The 19,212-nt window shown below is 38.1% G+C and overlaps 1 protein-coding gene across 2 annotated transcripts in view; it reads left to right on the forward strand.

Annotated features, from left to right (window-relative positions):
- Positions 1-254: 254 nt before the first annotated feature.
- Positions 255-19,212, forward strand: part of bicd1a (bicaudal D homolog 1a) — a 65,678-nt gene continuing 46,720 nt past the window's right edge. For both annotated transcript variants that reach the window (XM_059335187.1, XM_059335188.1), the window contains exon 1: positions 255-853. In XM_059335187.1, the coding sequence (XP_059191170.1) occupies positions 638-853 (216 nt within the window). In that variant the 5' untranslated portion in view covers positions 255-637. The remainder of the gene's footprint in view (positions 854-19,212) is intronic.

Genomic DNA, 19,212 nt, shown 5'->3' on the forward strand with positions numbered 1-19,212 from the left:
CAACATAAAATGTGTTTTTGAATTTTTTTTTTTATTTTCAAAACACTATCATGCTCAATAAAGAATTTTAAATGTGCATTAATTTCAGAGTAGACTGAGACATTAAACTGCATCATTTTCAATTAAATTTTATCTTTCCAATAAAAGTTGGTGTGTTCTAAAACTTTTGACCAGTAGTGTATACTTAAAAAAAAAAAAAGTAGGCAGGACCGTCTATCTTGCACAAATGCAGGTGTCTATGGAGGGGGGGAAGGGGGGGTTTGCATGTTATGTCTCACATCAGAGGACAGGTGGCGCCCTTGCACCCATGAATAAGCAGAAATGCTGCTCTCTGTTTTGCTGAGTGTCACACAGAAGACACTGACCTGATTTGAAGTCGCAGGGCTTCATCTATCATCTATCTACATGGACCTTTCAGTGATATCTGTTGTTAGGTTGCTGTGGAGAGAAATCTAATTATCCGTATTTTGATTTTGTGTTTCCTGACTGCTGTGGCTCTCTCAGGAGAGGGGGGCGGATATCCAGCATCTCTCAGCCTCCGCCCGCCTTTTTGGCTCCGTCCAAACCGGTGGAGAGACGGTGGGGGGAACCGCAGACCGACCAGGGGGACAGGCTGAGAGTCAGAGAGACAGGGGCGATGGCCGCCGATGGAGTCTGCGGGGAATCGGTGGATCAGTACCGGGCCGAGGTGGAGCGGCTCACCCAAGAACTGGCCGAGGCGAACCGGGAGAAGATCAGGGCTGCGGAGTGCGGTCTTGTTGTCCTGGAGGAGAACCAGGCGCTGAAGCAGAGGTATGCAGACCTGGAGATCGAGCAGGACACTCTCAGGAAGGAGTTGGAGCAATTACAGGAGGTGAGACAACGGGCTTCTGTTGCTTTTTGCACACTTCGGCGTGGCAAGCGCACTGCGGGCAGGTGTATCAGCTGCATCGCCACAGCGCGTGTCCCTCTAATTACGCTGAACGAGTTTTCGCTTGTTTGTTGCGTTAATATGCACACAGCGGGTATCTGTGGGGTCAGATTGGGGAGTGGGAACCAGCAGGGGTTGGTGTGTGGTCTTCAGGGTACCCGGCATAGTTTAATATATAGCCTATTTAATGTAATTTAGTTTAAATCCTCTAGTTGTGGGTGTATAACGGTGCCTATTCCGATAATTCTATAGGTTCCATGGCATGAATAAGTTATCATTAAAAGTGAATAATTTATGCTGTTAACGTGCAGTGAATCTGTAGGAAACAGCACTGGATATGGCAAATATCTGTTTTGCAAGCTCAGGACTCTGCAAGTAGCCTTCACAATAACACCCCACTCCACCTCCCACACCACTGGCTTTCATTGTTTCAAGATTCCTACCCTGTGTGTGCATAGCAACAGTCATTACTTTCAGGGAACTCTTCTGGGAGTCTTGGTGTTTTGCCAAGATATTTTTCTCAGAAATCTCTAAGTAATTGGATCTTCAGAGTTGTCCACAACAGTTCGTGTGGTGGCTCGCTCAGTTGTCCACTGATTTAAATATCAAGATAAGGATTTCAGGGAAGAATTTCTAAAGATACAAGGACATGAATACTTACTGTAAATATGGAGATTTTTAAATTATGCACATATCTACTCCTGTATCTGTGCAGTTGGATGCATTATCTGTGTATTGACAACTTTGGAAGTAAGCATGCCAAAGATTTAAAGCGGAAAATGGTGCTGTGTGATCAAGCCGGAATAATACATACTGGCTGTGTTTATACATTCAGTGATTAATGCATGCATTGTAACAAGAGGCGGATGCTGACAGGGCTCAGAACTCAAGGTCGCTTATGGAAATGCTAGAGTCAAGAGAAGGAGCTGAAGGCTACGTTTTTGCACATGTGTGTGAGGGACATTTGATCCTTGCTGCCAACTTTCATCAACTGTCATTCTCATCATTTATTACACAGGGTCATCTCTAATCATAGCCCAAAGGCAGATTGGTATAATAGAAAAGTCGGTCAGTTTCAAGAAAATACTTGAGAGGTTATAAAATATATTGTTTTTCCTCTTCTAAGCCATGTCTAATTCCATGTCGGAAAAAACGTATTAATTAAATTAAGGAAAGGAGTATTGTCATTCTTTAACCCTTATTAGGGCACTCATTGAAATACTTGCAAATTCTAAATTTCAACCCTAGAGAATATTGGAGAATATTACATACTGCCAGAATGTGGACTGTGGAATGTGTAGAGGGGGGTAATATTTTGAGAAAAAAATGTATGAGATTAAAGTGGCAAATCTACGAGAAAAAAATGCACAGATTTATGAGATTTGGTGGTGAATCTGCAAGAAAAAAGTTGTTTTTTTCCGCCACTTTAAATCTCTTAAATCTGCGACTTTTTTTCTCGTAGATTTGCCACTTTAATCTAGTAAATTTGAAACCTTTTTCTCGAAATATTACCATTTTGGATATAAACTGAAGTTACCAAATACGGTTCTTCGCCTGATAAAGGGTTAATAATCTCTTGAATATTCTGGGTATGTGTTTAAGTTGTTTTTATTTATTGAGTTCAAGAGTGCAACCATATCCAATAATGAGACTGTCCTCTCCCAAAATACAACTCCATACAACATCGATCTACATTTACTTTTAGGCTGCGACCCCTAGTGGTAGTTATTATGACCAAAGCAAGGGAGAATTCAGGTGACTTAGTATAAAGAGTGACAAACTCTATGTGCAGAGAAGCATACATCCTTTTGCTTTAAGTACGTAATGCTGCCCTTACAAAGTTTGTACTGTTGTATACAGTATGCATAAAACTGGAACATTCTACTTCCTTATAACAGCTATTCTCAACCTTGGGGTTGGGACCCCAATTGGGGTCGTGAGATGATTTCTGGGGGTCGCCAAATCATTTTGAACACAACATTTTTGGTCATTTTGTGTTGTTTTTTTTGTCATTTTGTGTCTGTTTTTTTGTAATTTTTTGTCTTTTTTGGGTCATTTTGTGTCTTCTTGGTCATTTTGTGTCTTTTTTGGTCATTTTGAGTCTTTTTTTGGTCATTTTGTTTCCTTTTTATGGTCATTTTGTGTCTTTTTTGGTCATTATGAGTCTTGTTTGGTCATTTTGTTTCCTTTTTCTGGTCATTTTGTGTCTTTTTTGGTCATTTTGTGTCTTTAGTGGTCATTTTGTTTCTTTTTTTGGGTGATCTGAACTGTGCAGGTGAGATTCTGTTCAGTGAGCGGGGGTCGCGGACAACATGCATGTTAAATTGGGGGTCGCGACTCAAAAAAGGTTGAGAACTACTTCCTTATAAGACTGTGCCAGGAACTCTGACCTTCTAGCTCATATTCTCGTATATGCTGTGCAGAGGATTGACGGTCAGAATTGCCAAAAAAGAATACTAGCTTACGTGCTGCAAAATGTACAGTCGGACACACTGGTATATTTGACATACTGCATTTGACAATATGTATTGGGACAAAGTAAATATTTTCCTGGCATACTAAATAGTATGGTAGTGTATTGGAATGCACCCCAAAAGTTGTTGTTGTTGTTGTTGTTGTTTTTAGTTATGTAACGTAATTAACTTATATTAACACATATGTTACATAGGTTAACTTGATGTAGTTTTGACTTTAACACTTTAACCGTTTCGCGTTAACCATGTATATGCAATATGTAAAATAAAGAAAAAAAACAATACATAATGCATTAGAAAAAACTTAACTTGTATTCATAATCTTTGCTTTACAAAAAATGCACTGTAAACAATTGTCTTGTACATTAACAGTAAAATACTGGCAGCAGGGTTGCCAGTATTCTACTGTTAATTTTATAGTTCCCTTACTGTTATCTACTTTACACTATGGTACTGTGATAAAACCACATACTGAATTACAGTAAAATCCTGCATTTCATTTATTTTTACAGTAGACTAAAACACAGTATAGTGCTGAAGCTAGTTGCAATATTGTTGCAGTATACAATGCAGTCATTTTTTGTAAATAGAGCATATTACTGTCTGAAAGCCAATTACTACGAATTAAGCGCTGTCTTCACTGTAACCTCAGTAATTTTAATATATCATATACTGAATGAGTTAGTTAAGTAAAATGCAGCCATTAAAAAATGTGTACAAGAAGAGAATTAGAAAATATCACATATATATATATATCATATATTTTATGGGAACCGGCAAGCTACCTACAAATATTGCCCAGAATGCATTGTTTTCTACAGTATAATTTTTTAATGGAAAACAGTATGTTACTGTCACAATTTGGCTGTTTTCTTACAGCAATTTGTTACAGTGTGGGAAAAGATTAATTCCCATTTTAAGTCATGTCAGAGATCTAACATTGGACTCCATCAGCAGGCATTTCTTGAACAGTTGGCTCATTATGTATAGCCAAATACACAAAATAAAAAAAACGTGATTACACGACATACTCAGCCTATGATGCATTATGCATGCATGGCTATATATTTGCATCTCCCACTTTCTTCCTCATGCCCTTTTATTCCACTGCTTGACTAGTTGAGCATTTTGTTTTGACTTGCATGCAGAATCAGAATGATCTTTATGCGGCTCACAGCAGCATGTTAAAAGAAAGCGACAGCCTCATACAGCCGGCAGCAGAGCACTGTCCAGCTGATACCTCACACTTATGGATTACTGGATGATGCGTGATGTGGCGGATGATGGGGAGGAATATGATGAGACAGAGAAGAGAAAGAAGCAGAAAATATGGGCTGTGTAGGAGAGGGAATTAGGGAGAAAGTGTGATAAAAAACAAAGTATTTAGACTCCAAAGGACAAATCATATTCCCTATAAACTTTGAGATACAGACCTATATATCACTATATACACTACTGGTCAAAAGTTTTAGAACACACCAACTTTTCCAGAATTTAACTGAAAATTATGCAGTTTAATGTCTCAGTGTACTCTGAAATGAATGCACATTTGCAACATTTACAAATCTTTATTGAGCATGATAGTGTTTTGAAAGTAAAAAAAGATTCAAAATCACATTTCATGTTGGACTAAAGGACTAAAAAAAGACACCAAAATACACAAAATGACTAAAAAAGACACAAAATGACCAAAAAAAGACACAAAATTACTTACAAAGACATGAAAATAATTCAAAAATGGACAAAATAGCCCGAGACTCCATAGAGTTAAGTTGTTAACCCATTTCTTGTTCCCTGAAAAAGGCCTACTTGTATAATTCTGAAATGTACATTATTTTTCAGTTTTGGTTAAGCTTACCTTTTTTATTTACCTCTGGCAGTTCACCACTTACATTTGTACCCTTTCAAGCTGTTCATTTGACTTGAACTGCTTGAATTTCAATAAAAAACTGGAAAAATTGGGGTGTTCTTTTGACCGGTAGTGTATATCACTATAACCAGGAGGGTGGAGGTGCATGCTATACCAGTAGCTGGATCTTTTTAGTATCAGATCATGGATCTGGATCATGTAGTCACCTAACATACAGTATGGTGCTTTGTGCCTCGTTATTAAAATTTGTAAATCCTGTGTAGTAAAACTTTAATTTTCATAGCACTAAAAGTGTCAACTGTTTCATTAGTAGTGCTCTTGTTTGTCATCTGTCATTAGTTAACATCTAGACCCATTGTATTCTCTGCTTCCCCACCTGCCTGTCTGTCCATCTTTCTGTCTCTCTGTCCTTGCTTTCGCTTGACAGAGGGAACATTTTCCGGAGGTGATATTACTTCCACAGAAAAACACACCGTCCTGCCTCCTATCTCTCTGTCGTACTTTTATGAATATGAGACTGAATGGCAGAGCGCAAACCTGCCACAATAATAACATCACATCTAGTCCAGCTGTGTACAATTGAGAGTTGCATTATGAAAGGCCATGGGAACTACAAATGGAAATTGAAATTGCTTCTGGGACTGAGTGGCCAAAGCATCTCTGGCTAACTCTTGGTATTCTTGTAAAAGACCAAACATCTATTACAATCTAACCACAGTAGATTAGAGGAGATTGTATCATCTGTTTCATCCAGTCAGTGTTTATTTTTCTCAAAAACCTTAACCTAATTTGTTTTACCAGATATTGAGTTTAGCATGTATTTGTCATTGATTTCTTTATGCTAATGTGTGCAGGTGTGTATATGCAAGTTGGCCAGATTTGCTTGTGTATTTCTGCAGTGTTTGCATATGTTCTGTGGATACACATATGTTCCATATGAACTGGTTATCTGCCCTCAGTCCAAGTCCCAGCTGGTGGGGAACTAGACTAGTAGGGAGCACACACACACACACACACACACACACACACACACACACAAACCCCAAAAATGTCTGTATAGGGCAGGGGTGACCAACCTGTGGCTCCAGAGCCTCATGTGGCTCTTTAGGCTGCCTGCAGGAGCTCCCCGTGGCTGAGACATAAAAAATGATATACATATTTTTACATTAAAATGTTCATTTATCAATGGTGTAGACCAAAACTCCAACTGGAAACTCAAATTGCCTTAATATGAGTTGATTTCTTGTTGATCCTTAACCTTTTGCAAGTAAATTTAAAGGCGGTGCTGTTTATCAGTGCAATGTTTCTCTTATGATTTGCACATTGCATTCTTCAGGAGAAGCTGCATATATCTGCCGGGCCCAAGAAGATATTGGATGCCAAGAGCGTGTTAAAGCGTGATAAAATTTTAAGTTGGACAATTAGACTAAATATTTTAAGTTTTGTTTTTGAGTTTGCTCAACTCTGAATTCAGATTTTTGTCAACTCAACTGTAAGTTGTACTAACTTATAATTTAACATTATAATAACTTTTAATCCTTACTTCTGCAATGTGCTGAATTGGCACGATTGTAACGCCGCTATGAAATGTCAGCTAATGTTGCGACCACAATTTTGAGTTAGCATTGATACGCTAATGGCTACTCTTGTAGCTGGAACAAGCAGCGCCGCTAGCATCAGTTAGCCGCTAACATCAGTTAGCCACTAGCTTTCGCTAATGACCGAATTTCACAACAAAGAAATAAGAGTTAGCAGAACTATTGTCCCTTGTTGGGAACCCCAACTTTAAGATATAAGTAACAACAACTCACCAACTTGTTTTTGAGCAGACAACTGGCTTCCTTTGTTGTGCTAACTTACATTATTGCCCTAAATATCAATAATTTATATTTCCAAGTTTTACCAACTTAAATCACTGTTTTTAAGCCAAAAAATACAAGTTGGCTTTTTTGCAGTGTATATTTTCCCTTCACCCAGCTCTTTTACTCAGCCTCCATACCCGTCTCTCTCTCTCTCTCTCTCTCTCTCTCTCTCTCTCTCTCTCTCTTTCTGCCTGCTGGCCCCATCACTCTCTCATTCCTTGAATCCCTGTGTGTGTATGCACTGTATGTCTCTGGATAGCTGCCTAAGCAGTGACGGAGACACCATTACCCCGTGGTTCTGGCTTGTTAGTGCTGTCTCTGGGCAGATCAACCTCACATAGGACACAGTGGGAGGCTGAAGGAAGAGAATGCCTCCACTCCAGAGTGGGAAGAGCAGGGTGTTCATATGGCTTACATGTCATGTTTTCATCACACTGACAGCAGGGTAGATTTAGAGTACTTGAAGAACAGCCTATTAGTCGTAAAGTCATTTTATGCTAGGATTATTTCTTTTGTTCCATTAAATCATTTTTCTTGAAACGGACTCACTAATTATTATGTCTTAGACTCTAATCTCTCTTAGTCTCTCTAATTAATGAGGCTATTGAGTGTCCCATACAAAGAATAAAGGTTTTTTTTATTTGAATATCTCCACATCTCACAGATTTGAAGAGGAGTGTGAAAAATAAGTTAGTCATTCTAGCTACTGTGGTGACTCATCCGTTGAGTTCTTTTAAAAGACAAGGCTGCAGAAGAATTGACATTCATGATGAAGTTGAGAATAGGCAGTTCGCAGGTCAGTTCTGTTCTCTTCTCAAGGCTTTAGGATAAAAAAGATGCCAAAAGAAATTTACATCAAGTTCTTCTCATTGTAACTTGAAATACCTGAAAAGAAAGATTCAGTCATGATGCATCAGGTCAGCATGAATCTTCAAGACTGTGTTTTTATGTTCCCTGCAGCTGTGCAGTCATCGCTGTTCTTGGTAGTGTCTGCACACTTTCCGCATTCATGACTCACAGTATTTGCTTCCATTGAACTAGCTGTACATAGCCAATGAAGTAAACAGGATGTGCTGTGACTTTGTTTAGCAATCGGACTAATTGTTGTCAGCAATTCACATGGAAAAATTATTCAAATTATTTTTGATAGCTAGCACATTTTATACATAATCACATTTCAGCACTCCTGAAGTAGTGTCACTGTCATTGTCACCCATAGTGGTTCAGCTACTCCTGGATTAATGCAACCCCTTCATCCAGGAACCATTGTTCCCTTACATCCACCAGGCAAATACCCAGAATCAGAAAAGTGATTACTGGGACATGCACCAAGCACTACACTGCAAAAAAGCCCATTTGTATTTTTTTGCCTAAAACAGTGATTTAAGTTGGTAAAACTTGGAAATATAAATTATTGACATTTAGGGCAATAATGTAAGTTAGCACAACAAAGGAAGCCAGTTGTCTGCTCAAAAACAAGTTTGTGAGTTGTTTATATCTTTAAGTTGGGGTTCACAACAAGGGACAATAGTTCTGCTAACTCTTATTTCTTTGTTGTGAAATGCAGGAAAGCGGTGAAATTCATTAGCGAAAGCTAGTGGCTAACTGATGCTAGCGGCGCTGCTTGTTACAGCTACAAGAGTAGCCATTAGCGTATCAATGCTAACTCAAAATTGTGGTCGCAACATTAGCTGACATTTCAGAGCGGCGTTACAATCGTGCCAATTCAGCACATTGCAGAAGTTAGCAGAAGTAAGGATTAAAAGTTATTACAATGTAAAATTGTAATTGTAAAATCTGAATTCAGAGTTGAGCAAACTCAAAAACAAAACTTTAAATATTTAGTTTAATTGTCCAACTTACAATTTTTATCAAAGTTTGTTGCCTTGAAATTTTGAGTTCACCCAACTTTTCTTTTTTTGCGGTGTAGGAACACTTAACATTTCTCTGAAATCTGATTTCATTTTGTTAGCCTCCAGTTAAGTGATTTAATATTAATGTGTGCATTTTGTAACAGGAAATAATCCCACATAGTGTTGTTGTTTGTCTTAATTGCTAATCTTTCCATTTAAGTGTTTATCATTTTAGGAATTACATTTATTCACTCTCTTGCTGAGAGTTAGCTGGGAAGATCGACACTACTCTCTATTAGCTTACCTTAATTTATCATAGCTTAGCATAATAAACAATAAACTTGATATAACTCATGAGTTGCAGAGTTTCTGGTAGGTGGATTTTTTCACCTATAGACAGAGTAAGACCAGTTGTCTGCCCCTGCTTCCAGTCTTTTTGTCTTTTTGTATATGTCTATAAATTGTTATTAGAAAAACCCTGCATAGTATACCTTTAAAGGTATGAAACTAAGCCAATAACATATTACAAGATCATGGCAAAAGCAGACACTTGGAAAAATGGAACCAGATAACGCTGAAATTGTTTTTTGCTTGCCGACAGTTTGGTCTAGTGCACAAAAAAAATGCCCTGAAGATCCTTATTCTCAAGAGCCAGCCGTCAAATTCACAAGTAGCAACATCACACTTTGACTCTCCTCTAGATGATTGATCTGCTGTCAGTCCATTTCCTTTGGGATTTTCTACACTGTTTCTGCATAAATTAAGTTAATACCATGTGACCACTCGGTCATCAGGCACCAGTGATGAGGGTGTGAAGCTGTTGCTTTACTTGACCTCCTTCAGAGTGAATTATGAGGACCATTGAACGACCTGTCAAAGTCACACTGGTTGTCAACCTTCCTGTGTCTTATACAGTAAGAAACAGCGCAACCAGAATATATTCACTGCAAAAAAAGAAAAGTTGGGTGAACTCAAAATTTCAAGGCAACAAACTTTGATAAAATTTTAAGTTGGACAATTAAACTAAATATTTACAGTTTTGTTTTTGAGTTTGCTTAACTCTGAATTCAGATTTCTGCCAACTCAACTGTAAGTTGTACTAATTTATAATTTACACATTGTAATAACTTTTAATCCTTTCTTCTGCTAACTTCTGCAATGTGCTGAATTGGCACAATTGTAACACCGCTATGAAATGTCAGCTAATGTTGCCACCACAATTTTGAGTTAGCATTGATACGCTAATGGCTACTGTTGTAGCTGTAACAAGCAGCGCCGCTAGCATCAGTTAGCCGCTAGCATCAGTTAGCCGCTGGCATCAGTTAGCCGCTAGCTTTCGCTAATGACTGAATTTCACCAATTTCCCGCATTTCACAACAAAGAAATAAGAGTTTGTCCCTTGTTTTGAACCCCAACTTAAAGATATAAGTAACAACAACTCACAAACTTGTTTTTGAGCAGACAACTGGCTTCCTTTGTTGTGCTAACTTACATTATTGCCCTAAATGTCAATAATTTATATTTCCCAGTTTTACCAACTTAAATCACTGTTTTAGGCCAAAAAATACAAGATGGCTTTTTTACAGTGTTGGAGCTGAGGAGTGACACCTCCAGCTACATTTACCATACATTCTTCTCCGTGTGTTAGTCAGAACACATCTTGTGTTTTTCTTTGAGGTGGTGAATCAACATTGAATAAAAGGATTAGCAAAGCTTGAATACTCTTTTAACATTTATTAACTTTAAAAAAAAAATGCTCAGTTCACCCTGGTGTGTTTGACCAGGTCTCCAATTCAGGGATAACAATCAGGAAAGAGAGCAGCTGTGGTTGTAAATCAATCTGAGGAGAAAGGATACATTACAGTTTTCTCTCCCCACTTCTCCTCCTTCTCCTCCTGCATGCTCCTCTTTTACATTAGTTTGAAGGAGGGCAGTAAACACGGATGGAGGAGCAAAATCAATATCCCATGAGCTGGTGTTGCTCCCTTTTTTCGGTGCACCATGAGCCCACCATCCCCCTCCTCTTACCCTGTGGCGCTCCACCCTCCCCATCTTCCCCTATGATCCCTCCCCAGAGTGAAGTGGGAATTATGCATCGATTCCTGCTGAGAATGTATTGTGTCTGAGCTCAGCTATTGTGCAGACTGTAGAGTGCATTGTGGAAATTGGTGCATGTTGGTAAAACATAACAGATTCTGTGTATTTCTTCAAAGTGGATCATACAGAACAGCTGTTGAATCAATCACTTACAAAGCTTTTATTAGAGATGAAACTGTGTTTGGCAGCTTGTGGTGTCGCATGGATGGCAGCCAGCCGTGAAAATGAAGCCAAATCAGGTTTAACAACACTTAGGTAATTTAAGAAATGTATATCCTACTTAAGAACATTGTCCTTTAACGTCATTGTGGTTATCTGAAGCATTTATAAATCATTCTATGGTTCCCTAAATGTTGTTTTTGTTTTTTGGGGGTTTTTTTTAACTTAGTTTTTTATTTAAATTTAATTCACAATCGTGTACAGAATCATATTCAACATATCTGCTGTTTCATACACTTATGGTTAATCAAAAAAAATACAGAGACTGTAATGACAAAGAAAAATATAAATTAAAATGGAATAAAATAAATAAAATGATATCAGTATACCCATAGCAGGGCTCCACCTTTTAGTGAATATATGTTTTTGAAGTCTTAAGGAGTATGTTATTTGTTCCATTTCATATATTTCCTTTATTTTTTCAGACCACAAACTATATGTTGGGGGGTCAGGCTTCAACCACCTTATTGTAATGCATTTAATTGCTGTTGCTAGTAATATCTGTAAAAGATATTTTTTGGCTCTTCCTTCAATGCCTTTTGGTAATAGACCTAGTAGGGCCCTAAATGTTGTTTGAAGGATTGATTGATTGATTGATTGATTGATTGATTGATTGATTGATTGATTGATTGATTGATTGATTGATTGATTGATTGATTGATTGTCTTTATTTCGAACATACAGGTAATAAAAAAACAGGCTTGAATATTAATAGATGAATAAATAAAAAACAAAACAAAAAAGCAAAAAATTTGAAAAAAAAACAGACACTTTCTGCAAGCTCGAAAGGGGGTAGGAAGAAGTAAAAAAACGTATCTAGTCCTACCCCTTAACGGGTCAGTATATACATATATGAATAATCAATATAGTCACATACAAATATTATAAATAATTATATATATATACATATACTATAAACAATTTATATTACATTGTGAATACCTATCCATGTATATTATAAATGACTATATATATATACACTACTGGTCAAATGTTTAAGAACACACCAACTTTTCCAGAATTTAATTGAAAATTATGCAGTTTAATGTCTCAGTGTACTCTGAAATTAATGCACATTTGCAACATTTAAAATTCTTTATTGAGCATGATAGTGTTTTGAAAGTAAAATAAAGATTCAAAATCACATTTTATGTTGGACTAAAGGACTAAAAAAAGACACAAAATGACCAAAGAAGACACATAAAGACACAAATGACTTACAAAGACATGAAAAGAATTCAAAAATGGACAAAATAGCCCAAGACTCCATAGAGTTAAGTTGTTAACCCATTTCTTGTTCCCTGAAAAAGGCCTACTTGTATTTCTGAAATGTACATTATTTTTCAGTTTTGGTTAAGCTAACCTTTTTTTATTTACCTCTGGCAGTTCACCACTTACCTTTGTACCCTTTCAAGCTGTTCATTTGACTTGAACTGCTTGAATTTCAATAAAAAACTGGAAAAATTGGGGTGTTCTAAAACCTTTGACCGGTAGTGTATATATAGGAAAGAATGATGCTCTGCAGGTTGAGTGGTGTTGACCTTTGACCTCAGCAACAGGCTCAGGGATGCAGTTGAGCATATAGATAAGGACCTGTCTGTCCTTGTGTTTGGCTGCTGGGTGGTTGGTATGTGTGTGTTGTGTCATGACCTGAAGGGAAGGTCATTGGTCTTTGTAGTTGAGTCACACAGCAGGACCACTTTTCCTGTATGTGAGAGAGGCTTTTGTTTTGTTTTTTCTCTCCTGCTCCTGAGCTGTTGCTGGTTTGGGGGGTTTGGCTGCGGATGTTGTGATTGAGAGCGAAGAGGGAGGGGCGGCAGGATGGACTGGTGGTGGTGGTGGTGAGGGACTCCAGCCCATCAGTAGGGTCTCTTTGTTGTTTCAGGTTTTTATGGTGGCTTGACTTGATGGAGAAGAGAGAAAGCGGGTGCTGATTGCTGCAAATGGAATGATTTAGTCAACAGATTTAAAAAACAACAACATTATTTCAGCCAGGTATTTGATTCCAAGTGCTATTTTTTCTTTTGTCTCTATTTCAGAAATCTCCCGATCATTACAAAGAGAATCAGACTAAATGAAGCTGTTCTCTCTGCAGAGACACTTCAGACCCGCCCAGCCCTGCATAGATTATGTTTTACAGAAAGCTCCTTTTTGCTGCAGTGAAATACAGTAGTTGGTAAGAGGGAAGAGGGAACAGGACTCCCCTGCCTGCAGGCTGCTGTATTGATTAGTCGTCTACTTTAGCTGTGTGTGCTGCAAACTCTGAAAGCATAGCAAAAAAAGCAGCATGTCCTCTTATAGAAAACTTTTGTTTTTGTAACCCAAACGTCTTCCTTGTGTGAATTTAAGAGCAATCTGCTGCCTTAATTATTGTTCGCACATTATTTTTTACACTAATCAGTATTTTTTACAGCAGCGATGACTTCAGTTTTTGTGCCTTTTTTGTGTCTAGACAGAGCAATTTAATTTCAGCTCCAGTCTTGTTTCATACTTATCATCTCTCCGTGCCGTAGAAAGAGAAGCGTCCCATCTAGATCACCATGGGCCATTATATCCAGCAACGATGTGGAGCAAAGATGAACATGATCCTCTGAAGTTCCTGCCTATCTCCTCCTCATCACAATTACAGTGCGCATACTCACTGGCATGCATGAGCACATGCACACCCAAACATGCACTTAGGATGGCTGTACAGCACAGAATCAGGGTCAGATGATCTGTCTTTGTCACTTCTGTGCTCTTAGGGATGTATAGGCTTGGACAGGCTTTAAATCATCCCCTAGTTAACCCATTTCATTAACCCTGTCCTCCATCACAAGAGACCTCATGTCAGGTGAGGTCATGAAACCGAAAGAGCTGAGAGGACGGATGTTTAAATACAATATGTTGTTGTGGGCCTGATTTTAAAGGGGTCAGAAAATGCTGAAATAGAACAAAGTAGGCATGAGAGTGTTGATTTTATGATTTTTTGTTTTTATTTGTATACATGCATATTTTATTTTGTGCGGGCAGGACATTTTACATTTTATTTCATTTATTTTTATCCCATTTTTAACTTATTTTATCTTTTTGCATTTTACTGTTCTATTGTTTACTACATCTCTTTGTATTGTGTTATCTATTTATTGTTTGTGCAGCAATTTGGAAACCTTGTGTTTGCTAAAATTGTGCTATATAAATAAAGTGGATTGGATGAGAATTAAAGTGACCAAGCTGCCCGCCTCCATCTTTGTTGTATGTTGAGCAGAGAAATTATTTTAATCATCGATTCATCTGTCAATTCTTTTTTATTATTTATCATATAATCATTTATTCTAAAAGAAAATAGAAACAATTGCTATTACATTTTCTTGGTGCCCTTATTATATGGATTGCCTTTATATTTTTCTAAAGACATTCAAGGTCCACAGAGGATGAATCTTAATTATTTTTGCATTTCCTTAACCCTTTATCAGGCAAAGAACTGTATTTGGTAACTTCAGGTAATATTTCGAGAAAAAAGTTGCAAATTTACTAGATTAAAGTGGCAAATCTACAAGCATAAAAGTCGCAGATTTATGAGAAAAAAGTGGGAAAAAAGCTACTTTTTTCTCCCAGATTCACCACTTTAACCCTTAATAGGGTACTCATTGAAATACTTGCAAATTCCAAATTTCAACCCGATAGAATATTGGAGGATATTACATACTGCCAGAATGTGTAAAAAAAACATATGAAAATAATATTTTGAGAAAAATGTTTACGAGATTAGAGTGGCAAATCTACGAGAAAAAATGCCTAGATTTATGAGGTCCTTACTTCTGCTAACTTCTGCAATGTGCTGTTGTGATGTGATGAGTTAATGTTGTGACCACAATTTTGAGTTAGCATTGATACGGTAACGGCTACTCTTGTAGCTGTTACAAGCAGCGCCGCTAGCATCAGTTAGGCGCTAGCATCAGTTAGCCGCTAGCTTTGGCTAATGACCAAATTTCACAACAAAGAAATAAGAGTTAGCAGAACTATTGTCCCTTGTTGTGAACCCCAACTTAAAGATATAAGTAACAACAACTCACCAACTTGTTTTTGAGCAGACAACTGGCTTCCTTTGTTGTGCTAACTTACATTATTGCCCTAAATGTCAATAATTTATATTTCCAAGTTTTACCAAATTAAATCACTGTTTTAGGCCAAAAAATACAAGTCGGCTTTTTTGCAGTGTACCAGACCCAGACAGGTTAAGTTTTGCAATAAAAAGTAATGTTCAAGTGCAAAAATGCTGATGAAATGCTACCGCTGACATCACCGTATTGCTAGCCTGTAAACAGATTCCCACAGGTCTGCAGGCTTGGCATGGAGGCTCTCCTGTGGCTGCACAAAAGCACTGAGTCACCCAGAGGCCCCATGTGTCAATACCAAGAGGGTCACTGTGTGCAGACGAGCCTTCCCATTGTAGTCCATGTTTGTCTGGCCTGGCTGAGTCCTCTTTATCAGCAGAGACCCACTACAGAGAGAGGAGACGATGCTATCAGTCGAGTCTGTCTCCTGTCGTTCTGTCTCTCTCTGGCTGCGTCTGCTGGCACTGACACAGAATACCAATCAGCCTGTGAGCTTTCAAACACCTCCATCTTTTTTATTTGCCAATGTCTCAGCACACTCGGCCAAGCTCGATTTCCCCCCGTCATTATTTTCTTTAATCTTAGGTTCCTTGTCCCATGAAATACTTTAACTACTTAGTCAAGCAAAGGGATGACAAAGGGATGAGGGACTGTAGGAAGGAAGGAGGTGTGTAGCAAAGAGGAGACAAAGTGAGTCGATCTCCACACTCCCTTCATTAGCGCTCTAATTCTTCTCCACCCCAGGCAAGTCCCTGAACACTTGAGTGACTGAGGAGACTCAGTTCTTAGTTGAGGCTCATAACGGAAATGGCCTGTTGTCATTTAGGAGGATTATGATGGAGGGAGAAAGCACTTAAATGGTTCTGTACAAGAATAGATAAAAAAAATATTCGACTGAAAACATTTGTCCTCTGAGAGATTAGGTGCAGAAAGAAAGAAAAAGGAAAGCCTTCAAGATTAGAGAAATAGTAAGAAAAAGCCATTTGTACTGTTACGTTAGCCCTGAGGGATCATGATGGCTGAAGTCTTTCAGTAAGCCTTCCTTTAGTGTCCATGAATCTGTGAGCTTCCCTGACTCACTGTTTATCAGTTTTTACCCTGAGGGAGAGGATCTGTCTGGGACACAGCTTAACTTTGTGACGCGGCACATTTACACAGTGAAACACCTGCACACGCAAATATTGTTATGTTGTTATTGTTGTGTGGCTGCACCTGGATACCATAAGTTTGTGTCAAAGGACACATTGATGTTAAATATGAAAGTATGTGTGGTGTAAAGTAGAAGGCTGGTGCTGTGCGGCAATATCCAGCTAAGCACCGCCCACTGTGATTGTGATTGGTTTAAAGCAGGGATTCCCAAAGTGTGGTGCGTGGACCCCTGGGGGTGCGTGAGCTGCTGCTAGGGGGTGCGCGAGATGAAAAATGTAATGGCGGTCTGATAATGACACAATTAAATTTTTTACCCCCACACAATAAAGACGTGTTATTAATTAATTAATAAATACAGGCTATTCAATTTTGTGTCATTTTTTGTTCATTTTTGCATCTATTTTTTGGTTGTTTGGTCATTTTTACATGTATTTTTGGTCAATTTGTGTCTATTTTGATAATTTTGTGTCATCTTTGGTCATTTTTGCATCTATTTTTGGTTGTTTTTGATCTTATAATGAAGCGTAGAAGAAGCTATCTTCTTGTTCTTGTATCTTTTTTCCAACCTGTGTTATGATGACGGGGTTGTGTTCACTCCACGCTCATTTAAATTTGCAGCAATTTTTGTTCAACGCAGCTCAAAATATTATAACATTTTCCCAACTGATCTGCTTTCTGCCTCTGATCCTGAGCCTGTCATCATCCTCCACCTTTAATATGGCTATAAAAAATCTTATTGCATTTTGTTTTTTTTTGAAGGTGTGGGGGATTGGGGGTGCGTCAACCCAGTTGGGACGTAGAAGGGGGTGCACGGCTAAAAAAGTTTGGGAACCGCTGGTTTAAAGAAATACAAATAATCCACAGTGGGTTTTTTTTGTACTTTATCCCAGAATGACAATCGGTGCAGCAAGACCTTTCTCTATCACTGACACAGCACTGTGGAGATAGGTCTGTCATGCAACACTACGGCCGAGCTACCTTGTGATTGACAAGTGGCTAACAAAGTGACCTGTGTGACAATTTTAACGCCATTTGGATGATGATGCTTTACATAGAGGCACTGCTTTTCTTAAGTGGAGTATGGAGGGTACAAAAATAATCTTTGTGGTTATTTCATATAAACTGTTGGACTCATATATATCATTATTGAGATATGAAACTACTTATACAGGAAAATAAGATTTTGACTATATCTCCCACTATTTACATCCCTTATAGCAGTAGTTCTCAACCTTTTTGCGACCCCCAATTTAACATGCATGTTGTCCGCGACCCCCGCTCACTGAACAGAATCTCACACGCACAGTTCAGATCACCCAAAAAAGAAACAAAATTACCACAAAAAGACACAAAATGACTAAAAAAGACACAAAATGACCAAAAAAGGAAACAAAATGACCAAAACAGACACAAATTGACCACAAAGTGATCAAAAAAAGACACAAAATGACCAACAAAGACACAAAATGACCAAAAAAAAGACACAAAAGGATCCAAAAAAGAACCAAAATGACCAAAAAAGACACAAAATGACTAAAAAAAGACACAAAATGACCAAAAAAGGAAACAAAATGACCAAAACAGACACAAATTGACCACAAAATGATAAAAAAGACACAAAATGACCAAAAAAACACAAAATGACCAAAAAAAAAGACACAAAATGACCAAAAAAAGACACAAAATGACTAAAAAAAGACACAAAATGGCCAAAAAAAGGAAACAAAATGACCAAAAAGACTAAAACACATGAACACTTTAACATTTTAACACAGTGGAGACAGAGCTGACTTCCTAAATGATTTGGTGACCCCCAGAAATCATCTCGGGACCCCAAGGTTGAGAATAGCTGCCTTATAGTGTCAAATAAAAACAAATTAGGGCATTGGGTATCTTGATGCTTGTTTAATTGATGAGTCAAGTCTTCCTTCCTGCCTTCTTTCTTTATTTCTGTTTGTGTTGGGACCCTCACAGGGCACTCTGCACTAAAGCCTCGTCTCATCCTTCTCACTCAGTGCTTCTTTTATTTATTTTTTGCTCTCTCTGCAGACAAATGGCAGGAGTGAATACCAGTGAAGTGCATGTATGAGTGTGCCTGTAGCCATGTGTATTTGTGCACTGGAAAGGCTTAAAGCGTAGGCCATGTGTTTTTGTGGTTGACTTGTTCATGATCACCTGCAGGGTACATTACCAAGCAGAGAGAAAGCTATGACACAGTTACAGCTGGTACAGTTTGTGCAGTTAGTGGTAGTCTTTTATTATTCCTGTTTGCTTCCTAAATAAAGGCACTGTGTAACATGTATGCCTCTTTTTATTGTGACTTTTAACAAATCAGTTAACATTGCAAAAAACGAACATTGCACAAGATTGATATTGAGTTTAAAATTAATGGCCCACTGTTTAATTTCACTCCAGGTTGAAGTTTTGATCGTAGATGAAGAGGGTGGAGTTAGTCGAGGAGAAGAATAGATGGATGGATTTGAGGATAAAAGATAGGAAATAAAGAGTAATTTGGGATCCAGCAAATCTTCCGGCCAGTTGCCTCTCTGTCTACCGATTCAGTGTCCTTTCAGCCAGGCACAGACTGAGCACACATAAGTGATAGGCATTCTGGGAAATATTCCAGGTATCTTTCTTATCAGGAGCAGACTTGAGCCAAATTGAATTACTTTTAACAAGCC

Source organism: Centropristis striata, chromosome 6 (assembly GCF_030273125.1).
Source record: "Centropristis striata isolate RG_2023a ecotype Rhode Island chromosome 6, C.striata_1.0, whole genome shotgun sequence".
Taxonomy (NCBI): Eukaryota; Metazoa; Chordata; class Actinopteri; order Perciformes; family Serranidae; genus Centropristis; species Centropristis striata.